At 36.2% G+C, this 21,369-nt stretch overlaps 1 protein-coding gene across 2 annotated transcripts; it reads left to right on the top strand.

Annotated features, from left to right (window-relative positions):
• The first annotated feature begins 10,218 nt into the window (after window positions 1-10,218).
• LOC118479679 (kinesin-like protein KIN-14I) lies at window positions 10,219-21,111 on the top strand. 2 transcript variants are annotated; one of them, XM_035974369.1, is made up of 18 exons: window positions 10,219-10,599; window positions 11,330-11,496; window positions 11,614-11,757; window positions 11,848-12,084; window positions 12,197-12,265; window positions 12,797-12,865; window positions 12,972-13,163; window positions 13,225-13,306; window positions 13,390-13,485; window positions 16,362-16,526; window positions 16,776-16,882; window positions 16,980-17,158; window positions 17,409-17,570; window positions 17,660-17,913; window positions 18,022-18,185; window positions 18,434-18,616; window positions 19,474-19,922; window positions 20,811-21,111. In XM_035974369.1, exons 1-18 carry the CDS (start codon window positions 10,479-10,481, stop codon window positions 20,947-20,949), a joined length of 2,979 nt encoding a protein of 992 aa, XP_035830262.1. In that variant the 5' UTR covers window positions 10,219-10,478; the 3' UTR covers window positions 20,950-21,111. The 2 variants fall into 2 exon arrangements, with proteins under 2 accessions (XP_035830262.1, XP_035830261.1); XM_035974368.1 differs by having other exon boundaries at window positions 20,808-21,111.
• Window positions 21,112-21,369: the final 258 nt, after the last annotated feature.

The raw sequence follows: 21,369 nt of genomic DNA, 5'->3' as shown, positions 1-21,369 counted from the left end.
GATTATCAATAATTTAAATTAATAATTAAATCTAATAAAATAATATAATAATAATAATAATAATAAACGTAATAATAATAATAATAATAATAATACGGAAACTGTAATTATAAAAGAAATAGGAAAAGCGGAATCGAAAACATAAAGTCGAAAAGAAAAGAATACCGGACTGTTGCAGACGGCGGCAGTCGGTGGGTGGTGGTTCTCCGGCGGCGATGCAGAATTCCGGCGACGAAGGTGGTTTCGGTTTCGGGTTGCTTCGATGATCGGGTGAAAGGACCGAGTATGAATAGTGGGTCGAGTTTATATAGGAGTTGTTGATTTCGGTTACAAGTAATGGAAGGTCACCAGATTTCCGGTAAACAACTCTAAAGTCGAAGAAGAAGATGAACAGTTCTGGGCGGTTTCTTTTTTTTTTTTAAATTTGGCGCATTTATTTAGATGTTAAATGTAATTTGGGTTCAAGATATGCCGGATGTGGCATGCCCGGCCGAGTGGTTGAGTGGTTGTTTGTTATCCGAAGCGTCTCGAGTTCGATTCTTGTCCCACGCGGTTCAACCCCCCCTTTTTTTTAATAACAGTTAGTCTTGACTAACTGGGTTAGTCACTAACTGAGTTTTCTAACTCAGTTAGTGCTGCCCTTTGATAAACTTAACCTGGTTAGCTGATTTAACCAGGATTAGCTAACCAGGTTAGTTTAACTAACCAAAATGATCAAAAATCATAAAAAATTCAGTTTTAAATATTTATTTATTTAATTTTAATTATTAGTTTACTTATTTAAAATATTAATAAAATAATATAAAAATTATTTTAACCCAAATTTTGATATTTTTACCGAATTAACGTATAAGTTCCCGATTTTTGTACGGTTTAGGGTAATCTCTTGGCAATGATGAATTTGAGAGCTGAGATTAAGATGTATTTTCACTGTTTTTACGTGTTTAACATAGTTTAACATGTTTTTAATTGTTTTGACAATACATAGTATTCAAACACAAATATGAATAAAATGATGCACTTTCATTATGATTTGAAGTCTCGAGTACAATTTTGGGAATAAAACCAAATACCACAAAGGTACAACTTACAAAAATAGAAAGTACAAGTAGACTTGCCAAAAATGGAAAGATTGAAAATACGAGGTGTCACAACCTCACTTGATGTTTTTATTCATGTTTAACTAAGTAGTTTCCTTGACCTAAAGTAAGTTAACCTCGCCTCGCCTCCAACATTTACCATGTTGGGTATGACATGATAGTATTGCCATGTTTACGCTAGCGGGAATTTTTGGGTTAACAACTATAAATCACATGATAGTATTGCCATGTTAGGTCTTAGTATCCGAATTTTGCCATGTAGATTCGTTTAAACGTTTATATTTATGCTAGTAATCAAACTTGTATGCTCGCCAATACTTTTGTGTTGACATGTACTTTAATACATATTGCAGGGAATTGATAATGAAGATGATGATGATGAACGGAACCTAGTAGGACTGACTAGAAACCCATTTTTTAAAAATATCAGTACTTGTTGTATTTTATTTTCCTTGTTCAAGTATTGTATCTTTGCTTCCAAACATTGTACTTTGTTTTAGTATGAAATGAAATCTTGATTATTAAATATTGTCACAATTAGCGTTATAATTCTCTTACAATCTCGTTTTCGTCTCACTCTGATATTTCCACCATTGGTTGGGGTGTGACAATTTTAGTGGTTTTAACCACTGGGTCCAAAATCAAAAGGTTTAACTCCCTAAGTACCCAAATCCTCATTTTGTAACCTTTTGAGTCTAATTTACTAATATTGTCTACCAAGTATGTTAACTAAAAAGGCATTTTAACCACTTACATGTAAAGCTCAACTCTTTAATGCATAAGGGTGTAAGGAACAAATCTTTAATGCATAAAGGTTTTAATATTATATGTAAAAATAAATAATATATACAATATAACATAAACACACAAACATCTCCCTCACACACACCTACACTTCACCATCACCACTCCACCACCACCTCACCATCACTCACCTGCCATTACCCACCTGCCACGTGCTACCACACACACCTACATTTCACCATCACCACGCCACCATTACTCACCATCACCACGCCACCATAACACCTTCATCGCCACTCCACTACCACCACCACACCATTACTCACCTACCACCACCCACCTGCCTTGTGCCTCCACCACACCTGCCACCACCATCGCACCTCCACCACCGCACCACCACCGGCCCGTACCATCTGACATTTCTTCACACTAACAAAACCCCCCATTTCAATATAAACCCTAGAAATCTAAACGAGCTTTGACCAGATCTAAACCCCAAGCAAAACCCCCCAATTTCAACATCACTTGAAATTTATGCTTTTGGGTACTCATGGAGTTAATCTTTATGATTTGGGTACTCAAGGAGTTAATTTTTATGATTTTGTACTCAAGTGGTTAAAACCACTAAAACACAAGAACTCAAAAAGTAATTTACTCTTATTGTTACATGGAAACGTAAAATCTAAATGACAAAGCCTTATATTTATATTTATAATTTTTTTATTTATAATCGTAAAGTCTTATTTTATAAAATTAATATGTTTTATAAAGTTTGAAGAAAGGATTAGTAAAAATCTCCTTTATATCTTTCCGTTTCCTCCCATTAAAAAACATCACAAACACAAATCTTTTCTAGTTTTTATACAACAATGCACAATCATGGATTCAACAGCCGGCATATCCACCATTCTCTGCGATGCTCCCACCAGTGATGAAGTTTATGGTATTTCGACTTGTAACATGGGCAGTGAGTATTTAGTAACGTTGTAATTTTCTTTCACTAAATAATTTGTATTATACTGAGGTATTTAGGGCTTATTTTGTGTTTGATTAGTAGACACATTTATACTTTACATGATCGATGGTAGTAAAGATTTAAGCTTGATATTTTTCTTTAAGTCAAATATTCTAATTTGTCCTTGGTGACTATACTATGTACATAATATTCGAATATTGTGGATTGCATCAATTAAAGAAAAAAAGGACCAGCTTGAGAAAATATGTATTCATTTTGGTTCGAATTGATTTTAATGCTCTTGTTAGGTACCATAGAAACCCGTTGGCCGTTAGAAGGGGCCCGAATCCGTAAAAGCCAGTAACTATTAATATCATGTAGCCAAGGTTACCCTCAGGTGAGTGGGCTAGGCGGAGCTGCGATGGGCCAAAGCCCACCATGTTGAGCCCAATATAAAGATGCCTTCCACATATATACAAATATATACAAGCAATTATCGTTTTTCCATGACTCATTTTTTAAGGAATAAAGATGCCTTCCACATATACAAACATATACAAGCAATTATCTTTTTTCCATGACTCATTTTTTTAAGGAATAAGTGTCTGGAAATATATTATTTCAAAGCAATTAGCAACTATCCAACTAGAACAATTAAATTCTTAAAAGCTACAACAATAAGATATATGAGATATAATCAGTTGCTACTTGAAGTAGGGGTGTGCACGGTTCGGTTCGGTTCGGTTTTTGGGTAAAATCAAAACCGAAACCGAAATGTCGGTTTTTGGGTTTTAAAAACCGTTCGGTTTCGGTTTTTTTCGGTTTCGGTTTTTCGGTTTTTACGTCGGTTCGGTTCGGTTTTTCGGTTATTTCGGTTTTTGGAACAAAATTATGTAAGATTCAAAAACTAAAAGTATAGTTTATATTATAACAATCTTTTTATATGTTTATATTTAAGTTATTATATTTAACCTCTTTAATTAATATTGTTTACATAAACCTAACCTTCTAATATATTTTTATGTTTCTTCAAAGTTTTTATTAAATTTAATGTTTATATTAAATTTTGTTATATCTTATAGGTAATAATGATAATAAATCATTTCAGTTATAATGTTTTTATTATAAACACTTAACATTCAAGAATAAAATTAACATTTTCTACTACCATTGGGTTAAACACTTAAACAATTTAAACTTAAACATAAAAATATATGAATTGTAATTTATCGGTTCGGTTCGGTTTTTTTCGGTTATTGAAAAAGTTTATCCGAAAACCGAACCGAAAATTTCGGTTATTAAAAATCCGAAAACCGAACCGTCGGTTTTTGTTTCGGTTCGGTTTTTTCGGTTCGGTTATTTCGGTTACGGTTCGGTTATTTCGGTTTTCTTGCTCACCCCTAACTTGAAGTGAGGGGTTGATCAACTAGTGACAAGTAGGCCCAACTTTGTAGTTTGTAGCATATTGGATATTAAAAGGGTGTATCTATCTACACACCATTTTGCCTATTTACACACCAAAAAAAGATGTTTTTTGTCCTTATATGCACATCCTGCAATGTCGAACTGTGGCCAAAACGCGGCGTTTTGGTCTGGTTAACCAGACAAAGACTGACGGGTGTCTGACGGGTCTGTTGACCGGACCAAAACGCCGAGCTTTGGCCGCGTTTTGGTCCTATCAGCCAGACAAAAGACTGACACCCGGTCAACAGACCCGTCAGACACCCGTCAGTCTTTGTCTTGTTAACCGGACCAAAACGCTACGTTTTGGCCACAGTTCGACACTGCAAGGTGTGCATATAAGGACAAAAAACACCTTTTAAGGGTGACTATCTACACACTTGGTGTGTAGATAGTTTGGCCCTATTAAAATGGGAAATTCTCGGTACTAGCCATTGACTTTTCAAGAATAGCCCTTTGAAGCCTATCTGAGCCTTCATACTGAAAACAAGATGGTTGTAGTCTCTTTTGTAAAAGTCCTTTCAGCGAACATCAACCAATTTGCGACACATGTAAAAAAATGCATGTAGCGGCTCTAAACCTTTTCAGTCATCTCTAGGGAGACTTTAGAGAGGCTTCAACAATTTTTTTTTTAATTTTCCATCATGATAAATAAAAATAAAAAAACGCTTAGAGCCGCTCTAGAGATGGCTGAAAAGGCTTAGAGCCGCTACGACCAGTTTTTAACACGTGGCACATATTGGTTGGTGTTCGCTGAAAGGACTTTAAAAGGGTTTACAGCCACCTTGTGTTTAGTGTGAAGGCTCATGGAGGAGCTTTATGTAGCTATTCTTAAAAAGTTGACCAGTCAATGGCTAGTCTTGTAAATTTCCCTGCTAAATTCTCCCTTCTAGGATCTGCATACTTCAAGAAGTGATAAACTTTGTACAAAAATTAGAATATGAAATTCCTTATTGACTCATCATTAGACTAGCAAATAGCAACAGAAGATTCATGCACCTTCACAAAAGTTTATTTTGTTTGAATACACTTGTTAGGTAACCAAAACAAATAGAAAATAAGTGTTGTTTCCTGAACTTTTATTATAAAGAAATCCACTGTGAACAAGCATCAACAAAATTTACTATTTATAAAGACTGAATGAATCGTTTCACTTTATTTTCTTACCCTTTCTGTACCCATGCTTACTTCCCTGAAAAACTTACATTGCCAATACTCTAGGCCATTTGCATAATGTGCGGAACGGCTAGTCTTTTCGTGGGGCTGTTTACATATTATCTTATCTGGAAGGTATGATATTTTGTATATAGGATTTAATCAACTCCTCACATGTTATGTCAAAAGTGGTTTATATTATAAAGACTAACTTTAACTTTTGGATGTTTAGTTGTGGACTACAAAACAATAAACATAGATGACTACCAAATTATTTTAAGAAGTTGATTGATGCCATTAGGCTAGGCATGGTATAAGTGGACCATTGTCGGCTGCAGTGCTGCGGATCAGTTTGGCATATAATGTACTTAAAAGTTGAAATTGGGACATATGTTTTGTGGATAATAGAGCAAGTGTCGTTTGTGATGGTGTGCGACAAAGTTTTAAGGTTTGGTCTTGTCATGTTGGTGATGAATGTGTCAAGTCTTCTAATTGATTGCTTTGCTTTGCCAGGGAATGGTACGGGTGGCAAAATGGGTGGGGCCACCGAGCAAGTAACAGGTCAAAATGAGTAATTTTCTTCTACGGGCCCATAAGCCCATAACACGTGTTAGGCTAACCCTCATACGTTTTGTTATTCCTTTTCTGTTTGTAAAGAAATAGTGTGTTAAATAGGATTACAAGACTATGTTATTACAAGAAAATTGTCTTAACTTTCTTCTTAAGGCAATTTAGAAGTTTACATGCATTTGAAGACATTTCATATGACTTTCAACATGTTTGACCCACTCCATGTGTTTGGCCAATAATCCTCAAAACTATCACTTCAAAAGGGCATTGGTGCACTAATATCCCATAAAGCTGGTTAAATGTGGACCTCTTAGCTTAATAGTAACTCTTATCTTAACAGTAATGTTGAGATTTGAGAATCTTAATTTATCGGGTGCTCGTTGTATTTGTCCCCGTCTGTCACGTGTCAGCGCACCGCCTTTCTGATTTCATACAACTGGTCTCATAGGGTACCACATCCTTAATTACTTTTATAATCACAATTATAGGGGTGCCAGATAAAAAGAATCAGTTCCTTGGTGAGGAGCAAGTATAACCCCACAATACAAGCTTTTGGGAGGGGTTTACTAGACCATGATATCTTTGTAGATGGTCAGTATCCATGCTAACCATGGCCCTAAGCACAAATTTGCATGATATTTAATGTTATCCTTCCTTTATTTATATATTTGTGTATACTTCTTTGTCACTTTATTATTCTTTATTTGATTAGATGTATCAAATGTACCTAAAAAAGAATGATGGTACCTTTAAAAAATAAAAAAAAAAAATTGATTAACAAAGTATTGGACAAAGGCATGTACTTGACATAAAGTAATTTGTTGGTGAGATGGAGCAAACTTAACTTTCCTAGTGATGAATACATGGATTGTTTAGCCTTTTAGCCAACTCAAAAAGGATGGGTACATCATGATGGTGGCAACAAGTCTTCTGTGTTCTGTATTTGGACTTTGTAAATTTCTTTATACCTTTTTTTCATAAAAATAAATGCAACAAAAACATCCCTACAAATAGGAGGATGAAAACATATTTATATTCATACATTAGCAAGTGTTGATAAACCATTAGGTGATGTATATACGGCGGATTCAGGAATTTTTTTTCGGGTCAACGTCTGATCCTAGCTAGGGAATTTGTATACGATGAGTCGATGATATCCTTGCAAATCGTCTACTCAAAAAGATATAGTAAACTTTCGAATGTCGTCACATAAATATATCTTAAGTATGCTTTATTGTATTTACTTTCTTATTGTTTGATGTGTGAGATGAATATGAATTGGGTTTTAACATGTTAACACTTTCTATCACTTTGATTATGTTAATCATAAAAATTAAAGCGTTGAGAAAAAGAGATATAAAATAAAGTTTCTCATCATTTTATTCTCACAAGTTTGAATGATCTAAAAGTAATTTTATTATATAATATAATTGACCCTTCCATGGCCTAAACTTTATTTAGACAATTAGACGGCTAAGCATTAAAAGATTACTCGATAAAGGTCATGATATATGATTTTGCACTTAAGAAACAAAATAAAATCATAATAAAATTTGTGTATGAAAAAGTTATGCATTGATTAATATCAATAGAGAGAAAAAGAGGTGCATAGTACTATAGTGAGTTAGCCAATCATCTCTAGATCAAGTGGTGGAAGGCTTGCATTTCTCTCGAGAGATGCAAGTTTGACTCCCACTTGGTGCAGAGTGAGGCACTGGTGGGCAATGATAGGAGACCCAGGGAAACCTGGGTTGGATCCTTGAGCCAAACGGGTTTTACTGGTAATTTCACCGTCGTGCCTACGGGCGGGTGGGTTACTAGGTTTTCCCCGAAATTGATGGTGGACTCGAGTTACTCTCGGAGTACTCCGTTTGTACAGTTGATGTCCCGAAAATGCTCGGAATTAAATTTGTTGGCCATTCAAAAAAAAAGTACTATAGTGAGTTATTATGATCCAACATTTATTGGTCATGAAAGAAGAGAACTATAGCAATTAATCAACATTTATTGGTCATGAAAGAAGAGAACTATAGCAATTAATTTTTGCCGTTCAAAAAAAATAGCAATTAATTTTTGAAATGCAACAGAATTTACAAACCTTCATAAAATAATATTGTAATTGATGATGATGTTTTTTTTTTGAACGGCAAATTTGGATCACTGACGGACCATTGGAGTATCATCGTGCCACCAGCAGAACCACCCGATCATATCCATCTCCATTAGGCAATAAAGCCTATACACCAATTCAGAAGGAAACCCAATAAATCTGAGAAAAACCCCCTTTATGAGAATCGAACCCATGACCTAATTGATGATGATGTTAGTATCAACTTTTAAACAAATAATAAAATTGGAAAGTTGATAAGAAAATAAAAGTGTTTTATGCTTGACACATGGTAAGCAAGGATGGACATATTACTATACTTATTAATATACATTATAAACACTAACAAAAATCTAAAACCAAACATTAAATAATAATATACAATCATACGAAAGTTTGACCTGACCTTTCAATATTATAAGACATGTTAATTTGTATATGGTAAAAAGCACCAAGAAATTCACATTCATCAAAAATATATGTATATATATTACACGGACACGAATCAAGCTATGATGGTCTTGTCTACGATACATTTTGAGGAATTGTAGCTTGTAAGGTGACTATAATTACAACACAGGATTTACTATCTTGGATCCTTATATGTTTCAACAGGCTAATTAATTCATACATACATCTCTGAGCCCTTGATGGTGGACTGTGTGAACTGATCTGAGCCCTTGATTTTTATGATCTTGAGATTAAAGTGAATGGCATGATGGTAATTATTTGGTTAATTTTTTCCATTTAATTAAATACAAAAAGGAATTCAATTATTAAAATAATTATTTGTTTAAATGCGATGTACACATGTGTATTCTGATTTTGCCCTCTTTCTAATGCGATGTACACATGTGTATATCGTCTGTTTTTGTGATATTTCGGGAAATTTTTTGTATTGAATGTTGATGTACACCTGTGAATTACTGTGCACATATGTACGATGCTGAGTACACATGTGTACTGTTCTATTTATATCCAAAATTCTTGTAATGAAATCTGAAATAAAAATTAAAATTGAAATCTGATGATTTGTTGTTTGTTTTGATAATTATCTTATTAATAAATAAATATAATGTGGATAATGAATTTAAATTAGGAAAGATGTAACTTAATTCAATTATTAAAATAATGATTTAAATCTAATTTTTTATATAATTACAATCCTACCTTTAACAACTAAAAAGGAAATCAATGGTTCATATCTGTTCACGCAGTTCACTCTTGGGAGGTTGTTCACGCTGGAACCCTACCCTACAGGCATATGTGTTATCTTCAGTTAAATCATTTCTCAAATACCTTCCTTTTTTTTTAAAAAGAAAACTTCATTAAAACGCATCTCCGACCCAAAAAGGCAAAAGGTCAAACAAAATCAAACCCCGACCCAAACGAACAAAGGACAACAAATTACATTTCTTAAATACCTGACTTATAAATAAAGCGAGGATCCAACCAAAGAAGTCGACTTATTTTAGTTTTCAACTTATTCGTCACTACTAGAAAAGGAAACCAGAAAACAATAACAACTTCCCAAAATGGTGTAGCAGACAGTGGCGGACCTAAGTGTCTACGTGTGTGGGCGGGCGCACCCTTTGAAAAAAAAATAGTGTATTTTTTAGACAAAAAGCCGACCGCAACCATCCATCCACACTCTCAACAAATAATTCTTGGGTCAGCCACTGGTAGCAAATGATCTCCAAATGATACAAATCAAATTTCTTTTATTACTAACCGCAATTTTTGTAACAAAAAAGAATTATTTCATTCACATCTTTTTTCATATACCATATAGAGAAATGCTCTCTAAATCACCTCTTTATATTACTTTTAATTTATATTTTGCAAGACAAATTTGATGAATACAAATTTAAACTAGTTTAAAAGACACTCATTTGACTTGGTCTTAACATAATTTTTTTAATAAAAACCAATAAAAAAAACCGAAAAGAAGGTGAAAAAAAAAGTGCCGGACGGCCGGACAAGGTGTAGGAATATTATTAATAATATTAGCAAGATTAGATACAGACCCATAAACATGAAGGAGTAATATTTTAGCTGTGTATAATTATAAAGCAGAAAGACATTCAAAAAAAAGCAAAAACGGCCAATGTTGGTGATATACTTCTGAATTAGAGACCAAGCAACCTTAAAGCCCCACCATCTTTCTCTATAATCACTTATATAGTTATATATATACACACACACACTTTACACTTTACATACACGTGATCTGTCTAACTTTTTCCTTCAGTCCTGGTATTTAATGTTAAGTCCTACTGATTGTACTCGCATAATCGGATTTACACAAGCCTGTTTGCTTCAGTTTTGGTATTGGAAATCATAACATATGTTGCTTGATTGAAACTTCTAAGATTTAAGTCGGTTGATGATGGCAGCCGATGGTGCATTACCGTTCTCCGTTGCATCTGTGATGGAAACCGTACTTCAACAACATGATATTCAGCCTCGGCATCTAGATTTGGATTCGCGTAGAGCCGAGGAAATTGGTACGTGTAACTTGTTTTGTGTTTCGTGTAATTAGTTCATGATTGTTTTGTATTCGTCGTTTATGTCTTTGTCGTTTTTGTGGTTTTCTAATCGGAATAGCAAATGTAAAATCGGGTGGACTTAGTGATTGAAAAATCCGGTCCTTAGTATGTAATTGTTTGTGTTTTTCCCCGGGTTAGTTGTTTGTTAACCGGGTGTGTCGTTTTATATATAGTTTGCCTTTCAAAAAAGTTCATGATTCTTTTGAATTATTGTTATTTACGTTACGTGTGATAAATTAACTGTAAAGATCAAATACAATAGGTCTTAACATGATAAGTGAAGGAAGTTTTTTTTTAGACTTTTTCCATCATGTTTAGTTAAAAATCGTGCATTTACTTTAGTGGAGTAATTATGTGTAATTACTCTAGAGTGATTATAATTACTTTACTAGCGTAAATACAAGAATATTTTTTTTAAGATTCTGGGACTAAAATACATGCTTGACAAGATGGGGGAAAAGTTTCAAAAAGAAAACCGTCTTTCACTTCTCAATTTGTAAAATAACCTTACTGTATAAATTTATCATAATTTTTTTTTTTTCTGAAATAGATTTAGCTTAGGATCATATTTAGGATCTAAGTCCTGTCTAATGTGTATTACATTAAATTTGAAAATTAGTTTACTTTTTTTTTGAACGGCATGAAAATTAGTTTACTAATGACGGATGACGTCATCTTTGGTTAACAGCAACAAGAAGGTATGAAGCCACTGCTTGGATGAGAACAATGATCGGCGTTGTGGAGGCAAGAGATTTGCCCGCGCAGCCTTCTGAGGAAGAATTTAGAGTTGCTTTAAAAAGTGGACTAATTCTCTGTCATGTGATCAATAAGGTTGATCCAGGATCCGTGCCTAAGGTCATTTTCTCTCATTTTCTTTCGTTTGTGTTTTCATAATGTTTTAACAATACCATGATAATTTGATACCGTACGATTTGTTAAAGTTGATAGCAAGCTTTGGTTGATCATTTTCAGGTGGTTGAAGGTCCATGTGATCCATCTTCTGTCCCGGATGGAGCAGCTTTATGCATATATCAATGTTTCGAAAATGTAAGAAATTTTCTTGTAGCCGTTGAGCAAATGGGACTACCTACTTTTGAGGCATCCGATTTGGAACAAGTAAGTGTTCAGATTATGAAATAAATTTGTCATTTGTGTATGCTCATGAAAGTTTTATTAATGCCGCGGTTTGGCTTGTTTGTATTTCAGGGTGGCAAGTCATTTAGAGTTGTCAATTGTATCTTAGCGCTCAAATCGTACCACGATTGGAAACAAACAGGTGGGAATGGGACTTGGAAATTTGGTGGAAATTTGAAACCGATCGCATCAGGAAAGAACTTCGTACGCAAAAACTCAGATCCGTTCAAAAATTCATTGTCAAGGTTTATATCAATGAATGAAGCATCCATGAATGGTCAATTACTTGAAACTGAGAATGTCGAAATGGTTTGTAACTTATCCTACCCCCCCCCCCCCCCACGCCGCGGGTGATTATTATCTTTTTAGTTTTATCCATGTCAAGTAGACAGTTTGATACTTACCGTATGCTTCTATGCAGCCTGATTCTTCCTTGAATATGCTTCTCCGTGCAGTTTTATTCGATAAGAAACCTGATGAGATTCCCATGGTAAGTGTTATAGTTTTTTTTTTTTTTTTTTTTTTTTTTTTTTTTTTTTTTTTTTTTGCATTCAAAACCACTAACCACCAAAAATCTTTTTTGATCTTCATCATACATCATAACTAATTTAAAAAACAGAGACGATTACAGACTAATGGCAGGTAGACGAGCAGCAAGTTGCGCCGCTACCCCCTTCTGAATAGCAAACCCTACCTTGCTAAACACAAAATTCTAAATTCTGCCCCCTTAACATGCGCGGTGTTACTGCTTACCACCTGCTGAACCCGCTTGAGGAACCGCACCGCGTCAGGGGCGAGAGCGCCAAAAGTATCGAAAGCGAATGGGATGAACACGTGCTGATTCTCGATGCAAGTTTTTCATGCTTAGCTACTTTGGCCGCCTCTGCCTTAGTTATTGCTTGACCCGCCACAAACCCGTGGTCCCTTAGCCCAACGAGGGGGGACACACCTGTCAAATCAACACACGCGTGATTCTATATGATTTCTCATTTTAGTTATTATACTATGTTTGCTTGTGTAGCTTGTAGAGTCTGTGCTAGGTAAGGTCATGGAAGAGTTTGAGAACCGCATTGCTAATCAATTTGAATCGGTAAGCGTTTCCGCTATGCTATTTCCCTGTTTGATGTCTCATAAACTGCCAAGTTGCCTTACAAGTTACAATCATACTTTCTTGCATTTTTTTTCTTGATCAATAGACCAAAGAAACCCCTACCGGAGACAGTACTCTCTTGAAACACACTACTGATGAAATAAAGGTGAACGATAAAAAATGCGCACTTGTAAAGAAAGATGAGAACTTGCATAAGAACTCCATCTCCAATGAAGAAAAGGGAAGAAAACATCGGAAATATCAAATTCTTCTTGATATACAAGAAAGGGATATCAAGGTATGATGTATGTTAAAGCAAAATATCAAATGCTTCTTGATATTGATCCGTTGTTTCACAGGCGCTGAAACAAACTCTTCTAACCACAAAAGCCGGGATGCAGTTCATGCAAGCGAAATTCCACGAGGAGATTCAGAATCTCGGTAAGCTAAACACTTTAAGAAAAAAACCGAAAGATGTGTTCAATCTTCATTCTAAAACCTTGTTAATATGGATGATGTTTTAGGCCTGCATGTTCATGGTCTAGCCACTGCTGCTTCCGGGTACCATAGAGTTCTTGAGGAAAACCGAAAGCTATATAATCAGGTCCAAGATCTTAAAGGTAACATTGGTGTTTTACTAAAATCCATATGACTTGCTTTTAAAGGTCATCAAGCTAGTTTCTGAGAGACTGTTGGTATCATCGTCATCGGAAACCCAGGACCAATCGGAACGGATGGACTTGTGACCACAAACACAATCATTCACGTACAAACCACAACACTCACACGAATTCATGATAATGAATTGAAACGAGAATGACTTGCAGAAACAGTAAACTAACCGAATGAATATAACTAGATTGACTGAAACTTGAATATGATAAACTTGATAAACACACGTTTGAAATACACTTGATAACTGCCGATTAAGAACCGAATGATAGGGAAGTTTGGTAGCGGTTTTATAGGGATCAAGAGGCATGTCTCCAACAGTCACAACGTTTCAGAAGAGATGTGACTATTCGAAATAACCGCCATTCGGTTATGGGACACACCGGTTCGCTAATCAGCCCAAACTTCCTTTCCCATATCCGGCTTCTAATCGGGCTGCACATATACAATCTGTTCGACCCAACTGGTGGCCTACGGCCCAAACTAAATACATAACATAACCAATGTTTTGACCCAATACTAATAGACATAATATAAACAAATGTAAAACAGGCCCGAGGCCCATGTTCTGCACTCGGATGTTTCTTGCTTACCGAAACAAACTTCATTCTCCCCCTTAAGCGAGAAATATCCGAGCCTTCGATCCCGATTACTCCTTGCGGTTGTTGGTGACTTCGATCTTCACCACCACGTCATCATCACTTGAATCTTCGATCCATCCGCAATTGCTCGAGCTCTCGGCCATTCCAACTTTCTCTCTTGCACGCTCCTTCTTGATGTAATCAAAGTACCATTCGGCCAACTCTAGATAGTAAACGTATGCAACCTTCATTTCATAAGCGTCGTCCTTGTCGTAACCATACTTCACCGATATCTCGCCCCATTTGTCTTTTGCCATTATCTCATCAAACCCACCGTTATGCTTCACGATGCGGTGTAGTAGTATGAGGCTAACATCACGACCATCGATTAACTCCGGTGGCATTGCCTTCTCACAAACAATTCCAAGAAAGTTCGTGATGAACCAAACTAAGATTTCTTCAAACGGTGTGTCGAAGAATCTTGGATGCTTCTTGATTTCTTCGTGTAGAGTGATTAGATCCCCTGGTTCAATGCAACTTTCCATGATTAACCCCCTTTCTACAACATCCTCCTCGAGTTGAGAGAGGGTTATTGCCCGTTCCCGAAGCATTTGCCTTGATTGTCGTGGATTATCCTTCTCGCCTTCGAGATAAATCATTAAAGCTTTCTTTGCCTTTTTCGAGTACACGACTTTCCTTGCACTTGGGCGTTCGTCATACACTTTCTTCTTATTTTTTGACTTTTCAAATTCCCGCTCATAGTAATCGCCTAAACATTCTTGAAACTTTTCTTTTTCTTCCTTGTACCCATTGTCGACCCCAAGATTATCATAAAAAGCGTCAAGATAATCTTGTTCCAAGTCGGTTTCCGACTTGTCTTCGTAAATATCAAAACCCTTTGATCGACAACCGAACATCTTCTTCAATACGCACTTCTCACCCATTGTAACCGTCTCGATTCCTTGAAACAGGAGTTGTTCCAAACTTAGAACATTCCTGTCAAGTTTTGGTGCGTAACTAACACACGGAATTATCCTATCCTTGCCGTCCACCGGCACCTTTACTTCACCAATTCCATGAACAAATGAAACATCCTTCTTGCTTTCATTCGTTATAACCCCGAAGTGTCTTTTAAAACACTTGAACAAACTACGATTTCCCGTCATGTGCGTCTTAAACGTGGGATCCACAACCCAGATTGAATCCCATTTACCCCCGCAAGTATCCTTTACAATATAATCATTCTCGACTGGTAAAGGTGATAGTATAATATACTTACTAGGGCAAATTGACGCGATGTGGCCAAACTTCTTACACTTGAAACACCGAACCCCCGGTTTTCTTGGCCTACCCACTGATGCGTTAGGTTTCTTCCCGTTCTTCTTCGTGAAACCCCCTCTGAATACCTTCTTTGGAAACTTTTTCATTGGTGATACCCCGGTCCGCATGGTTGGCTTCCCCTGCGCGTACTCATCCACTTCCGCCGCCCGGCCGCACTCTCCACTACGAACAAACACATCATCACCAAAATCGGTCATAACCGATTTCCCCTTGTTTCCTCCGATTCGGTTCTCTCCTTGATCACAATTCCTTCCGGTTCCTGTTAAACCTTTGGCTCTGATACCAATGTTGGTATCATCGTCATCGGAAACCCAGGACCAATCGGAACGGATGGACTTGTGACCACAAACACAATCATTCACGTACAAACCACAACACTCACACGAATTCATGATAATGAATTGAAACGAGAATGACTTGCAGAAACAGTAAACTAACCGAATGAATATAACTAGATTGACTGAAACTTGAATATGATAAACTTGATAAACACACGTTTGAAATACACTTGATAACTGCCGATTAAGAACCGAATGATAGGGAAGTTTGGTAGCGGTTTTATAGGGATCAAGAGGCATGTCTCCAACAGTCACAACGTTTCAGAAGAGATGTGACTATTCGAAATAACCGCCATTCGGTTATGGGACACACCGGTTCGCTAATCAGCCCAAACTTCCTTTCCCATATCCGGCTTCTAATCGGGCTGCACATATACAATCTGTTCGACCCAACTGGTGGCCTACGGCCCAAACTAAATACATAACATAACCAATGTTTTGACCCAATACTAATAGACATAATATAAACAAATGTAAAACAGGCCTGAGGCCCATGTTCTGCACTCGGATGTTTCTTGCTTACCGAAACAAACTTCAGAGACTTGGTTTGTTTTCTTTGGATAGGAAATATTAGAGTTTATTGTCGGGTGAGACCTGGAAGATCGGACTTTCAAAGTGTCGTGGATAACATTGAAGAAGGAACGATTTCCATAAATAGCCCTGTCAAATATGGAAAAGGATGTAGATCATTTAACTTCAACAAAGTATTTGGGCCCTCAGCAACCCAAGGTTTGTATAGCTACTCTTGGTCTAAAGTTACATTACACTACTAGAAAACTGCCGCTATTCCCAAGGTTTTTTGTCACAAACTAAGACCCTTACTTGTTCGTCGGAATTTCGTGGGAAAAGTGTCAGCATTTTCGTTCGTAGGAAATGTGTAGGAAATTTTGGTAGGAATAGTAGCAGTTCTCTAGTAGTGTTATTTGTAATTATGTAATTATGTCTTGATTATTTGTAATACGCGTACATGTTCTATAGCGGAGGTCTTTGCGGATACTAGGCCCCTAATTCGCTCTGTTCTTGATGGTTACAATGTATGTATTTTTGCATATGGTCAAACTGGATCCGGAAAAACACATACGATGGTAAGAATTTTGACATTTCTTAAAATTAATCAAGTCGTAACTCGATTAATTGATTGGTATTTCTAAAATATAATTCTTTTGCTTGTTATTCATCTAGACTGGACCAAAAGATCTTACAGAGAACAGTCAAGGAGTTAATTATAGGGCGTTAGGTGATTTATTTTTTCTCGCGGAACAAAGGAAAGACACCTTTCAATATGTTGTGTCGGTTCAAATGATCGAGATTTATAACGAGCAAGTTCGAGATCTTCTTGCTACCGACGGTTTAAACAAAAGATATCCTTTTCTTTTGTTACACATTGCAACTCTAACATCTAAATTTGAACATTAAGTTTACACCAAAAACTATCCTTGTTGGATTCCTTAATTTTTTTTTTCGAGAATGAAATCAGTTTTTTTTAACATAAATTTTTTATTAATATTATAAAAACAGAGACGATTACAGACTAATGGCAGGTAGACGAGCAACAAGTTGCGTCGCTACCCCATTCTGAATAGCAATTGGATATCCTTAATTGGATATCACATTAGAAATTCGTAACAATTCACAAAACGGATTCAACGTCCCAGATGCTACCCTGGTCCAGGTGGCATCAATGTATGATGTTATTGATCTGATGAACCTGGGCCATAGAAACCGTGCGGTTGGTGCAACTGCTCTCAATGACCGTAGTAGCCGCTCACACAGGTCTCATAATCACAATCTAGAATTTCATTTGAACAGTATAGATTATTATACTTTTGTTGATTTAATATTTAAAATTCACTTAATTTCAGTTGCTTAACTGTACATGTCCAAGGGAGAGACCTAACATCCGGAGCTGTAGTTCGCGGTTGTATGCATTTAGTTGATCTAGCGGGTAGTGAGCGCGTGGACAAATCTGAAGTAGCCGGTGACAGATTAAAAGAGGCACAACATATTAATAAATCCTTGTCAGCATTAGGGGATGTGATTTCTTCTCTTGCTCAAAAGAATTCACATGTGCCTTACCGAAACAGCAAACTCACACAATTACTTCAAGATTCACTTGGTAAAATGACAAATATTATAAACCGTCAACCTTTTTTATCGTTGTTCTAGTTTTCTTCCAAACGTAACTTTAATTTTTTTTTGTTGTGGGTGTATTATTATTTATTAGGAGGGCAAGCGAAGACACTGATGTTTGTTCACATAAGCCCGGAACTTAATGCTGTTGGAGAAACACTAAGTACGCTTAAATTTGCTGAGCGGGTGGCGACTGTTGAACTTGGTGCTGCACAAGTACATAAAGATAGTTCGGATGTGAAAGACCTCAAAGAGCAGGTTTTTTTATGTGGTCTTGTCAGTGGCGGACCTACCCACAGTCGTGGGTGGGCGGTCGCACCCCTTTAAAAAAAATTAGTGTATATTTTAGGCAAAAAACCTGACCGCACCCCTTGAAAATATGGTTAAACGCCTCATCCGCACCCCCAGCAAATAATTCCTGGGTCCGCCATTGGGTCTTGTATTTGTATATCTTTGTTTTGGTTTTAAGAAATTGTTTAAACTGAAAATATTACTTCTTGTATTAGATTGCCAGTCTAAAGGCGGCTCTTGCGAAGAAGGAAGGGGATCAAGAAGACATGCAACAGAAAGTATCGGGGAGTCCGTATGGCAAACTATCGTCTCGTTCCCCTCCTAACTTGCAAAGGGTAGATTCATTTCCGGAGCCGAAGAGTAGTAGGAAACCAAGGGCGGATGTAGGAAACACGGAGGTAATTTTAAGTTTTGATTGGTTAAATCAACCGCAATGGCATAGGAACTCTAGTTGTAGATAATACTACACCGTAGAGATGGTGATTTCCATGGGCGCAGCTTCCTTGGGGCGGGAGGGGGCGCCCGCCTCCCGAACTTTTCGACGCGTAGTGTTATGAACAGTACCTTCGTATAGAAATTTTTAGGTATATACGTTTTCGCCCCCCCCCCTGGAATTGGGAAAAATCGACCCCCCAAGCTTCGCCAATGGTGATTTCTACCGTTTGGTTATGCATGGGTTGATTTGGTTGTGTTTATATCTCAAACGTTTCAACTAAAAAGGTTAAGTTAAAAGGGAATAAGTTTAATGGGTCGAACAGGTGAAAGTCGCCCAAAGTCTATTTTAATACATACGACCTCCTAAAGTTGTTATTCAAAGATTTAGACTGTTATTGTTACAATCTTGTTATTGTTTTTATTCATTAATTATCAACAAATATTTTAAGAAATGAACCAAAAAAATGTCTGCATGTCAAAGGTTGCAAATATGTTACAATTAGTGCATCCATTATGAATGGGTCTTTGGGTTGTGTTTTATCTCAAACGAGTCAAAAGAAATATTTGCTAAAAGAGGAAAGGTCAAATATCGAATTAGATGAAAGTCGTTAAAGTCTATTTTCAATACATAAAACCTCCTAAATTGCTTCATTCAAAGATCTTGATTATTTAGTAACGAGTGTTTTTATTTATTATTAATGCATTGTTTATTTAAAACTGTATAAACACGTGTTTGTGCATCGACCAAACCTGTTTCAAACCATAGTTAAGATGACACGTTCCAACCTGAACCCTTTTGACCCGTTATCTGTTTTTTCAGGTTGGCAAAAAATCGAGATCAAGGCAGAAGACACAAAGCTTTGATTTAGATGAACTATTAGCAAATTCACCACCATGGCCTCCGATAAGCAGTCCAGGCGAGGCATATCTAGAAGATGATAGAGACGCATGCTCGGGTGACTGGGTTGATAAAGTCATGGTAAACAAACAAGATGCAGCCCGATGTTGGGAAGCAGAAAACGCTGCAATTTCTGATCCATTTTACCAAAAAGATGTTCCGGATTCTTCATCGGAACAATCTTATACCGTATTCGAAAATGGAAATGGGTTTGAGATGGTGAATACTGATGGAGTGGATGAACTTGATGCTGCAACTAGTGACTCGTCTGAGCCTGATCTGCATTGGCAATTTAATCATTCTAAACTTCCAACAATGTCAAGATTTAATAATAAATCAAATGGGAAGGCAACAAAGAGCCCGGATTTCAGGTATAACCGGTAACCTTGTCCTTGTGATTTGATTTACCTATGAATGGTCGATTTGGATTTTGTTTTATCTCAAACGGACTAAATGGAAATATAAGTCGAATAAAAAAATTAGCTAATAGGCGAATGGGTTAAATGGGCTAGTCTTTTTAGGCGTAATTGCGCACAACCTTCTAAATTGGTTTATTCAAAGATCTCGGTTCGTTTCATAATAGTATTGTTGTTTGATGATTATTTATGCAGTGATTTATTGACAAAATAAAGATAAAAATAACAACAAAAGTGTTTCGGAACACATCCAAGCCTTTTTATGATACGTACTAATACCTTATTTGACTTTTGACCTGTTACCCAAACCCGTGCAACCCACACATCTCTAATCTAAGTTATTTAACCACTAATGTATAGTTAAAAATGGACGGGCCGGGTAGGTTAAATATACACTTAGGCAAAACACTTATTGTCCAAAGTTTTACATTTTTATAAATAATTATTGTGTTAAATATGATTGTACAAATTATATTATTTCGAACTAGTCTTGCTTTATAATAAAATAACATAAGATTTTTATGCATTAAAATATACATTTGGGGTCCATCACAAGTTAACATCATATGATGTTAACTTGCCAATTGGCATAACATTTAGGCATATGTAATGACAGTGGCGGACATACAGTGTAACTAGGGGCAACCTCCGCTACGGCTTGGCGATCCGGCGGTAGTGTAAAATTAGTGTAAATTTTGGAAAAAATTGACGTTTTTTCGATTTCGTTACTGCTTATTTCTAAAACGTTACGGCTTGGCAGATTTTCTAGATCCGCCACTGTGTAATGAATAAATTTAATCACACATCATATACAACCAATGGTTTGACTAGTTACAACAGCAGGTCAATGATTCCAAGACTTTTGCCATCACCTTCACGCAAAACAACAAATGTCGGTAACCACCATCAGCCGACGCAGCGCGGTAGTAGGCAGGTAACTGCTGTTGAAATGAAGAAGAAAAGCGAGAACCGAAAGTATTGAAGAATAACATTCCTTGATTTTTACGATTTTTTTCTTACATTACATACAGTTTTTTGTATTTTCCTGTTTTTTTCTTTTTTTTTTTTTTTTTGGCTTTCATGAACTGTGAAATCGCTGTTGTAAATCTGTTTGCTACAAATACAAAGGTTCCTTTGACCGAAAGTAAACCATTCTCTTCTAAGAAATCTTATGGTTTCATTTAACACAAACTTTTTATGTTGTTTCCATGTTTTTGTAACACCAAACATATATGTTTAAAACAATTCACAGAGCTAAAAAATGAAGAAAAAATTATGAAAATCACAAAACAACTTACTTTATCTGAAGTGGAATTTATAACTCAAATTCTAATCAGTTTGAAATAGGCAATGTATTGTGCACATTCCTTTAAATTGTTGGTGTAATGTCTAATCGCACATT

This window comes from Helianthus annuus, chromosome 6 (assembly GCF_002127325.2).
Source record: "Helianthus annuus cultivar XRQ/B chromosome 6, HanXRQr2.0-SUNRISE, whole genome shotgun sequence".
NCBI lineage: Eukaryota > Viridiplantae > Streptophyta > Magnoliopsida > Asterales > Asteraceae > Helianthus > Helianthus annuus.
The sequence above is the reverse complement of the archived record's forward strand: the minus strand, read 5'-3'. Positions and strand labels throughout refer to the sequence as shown.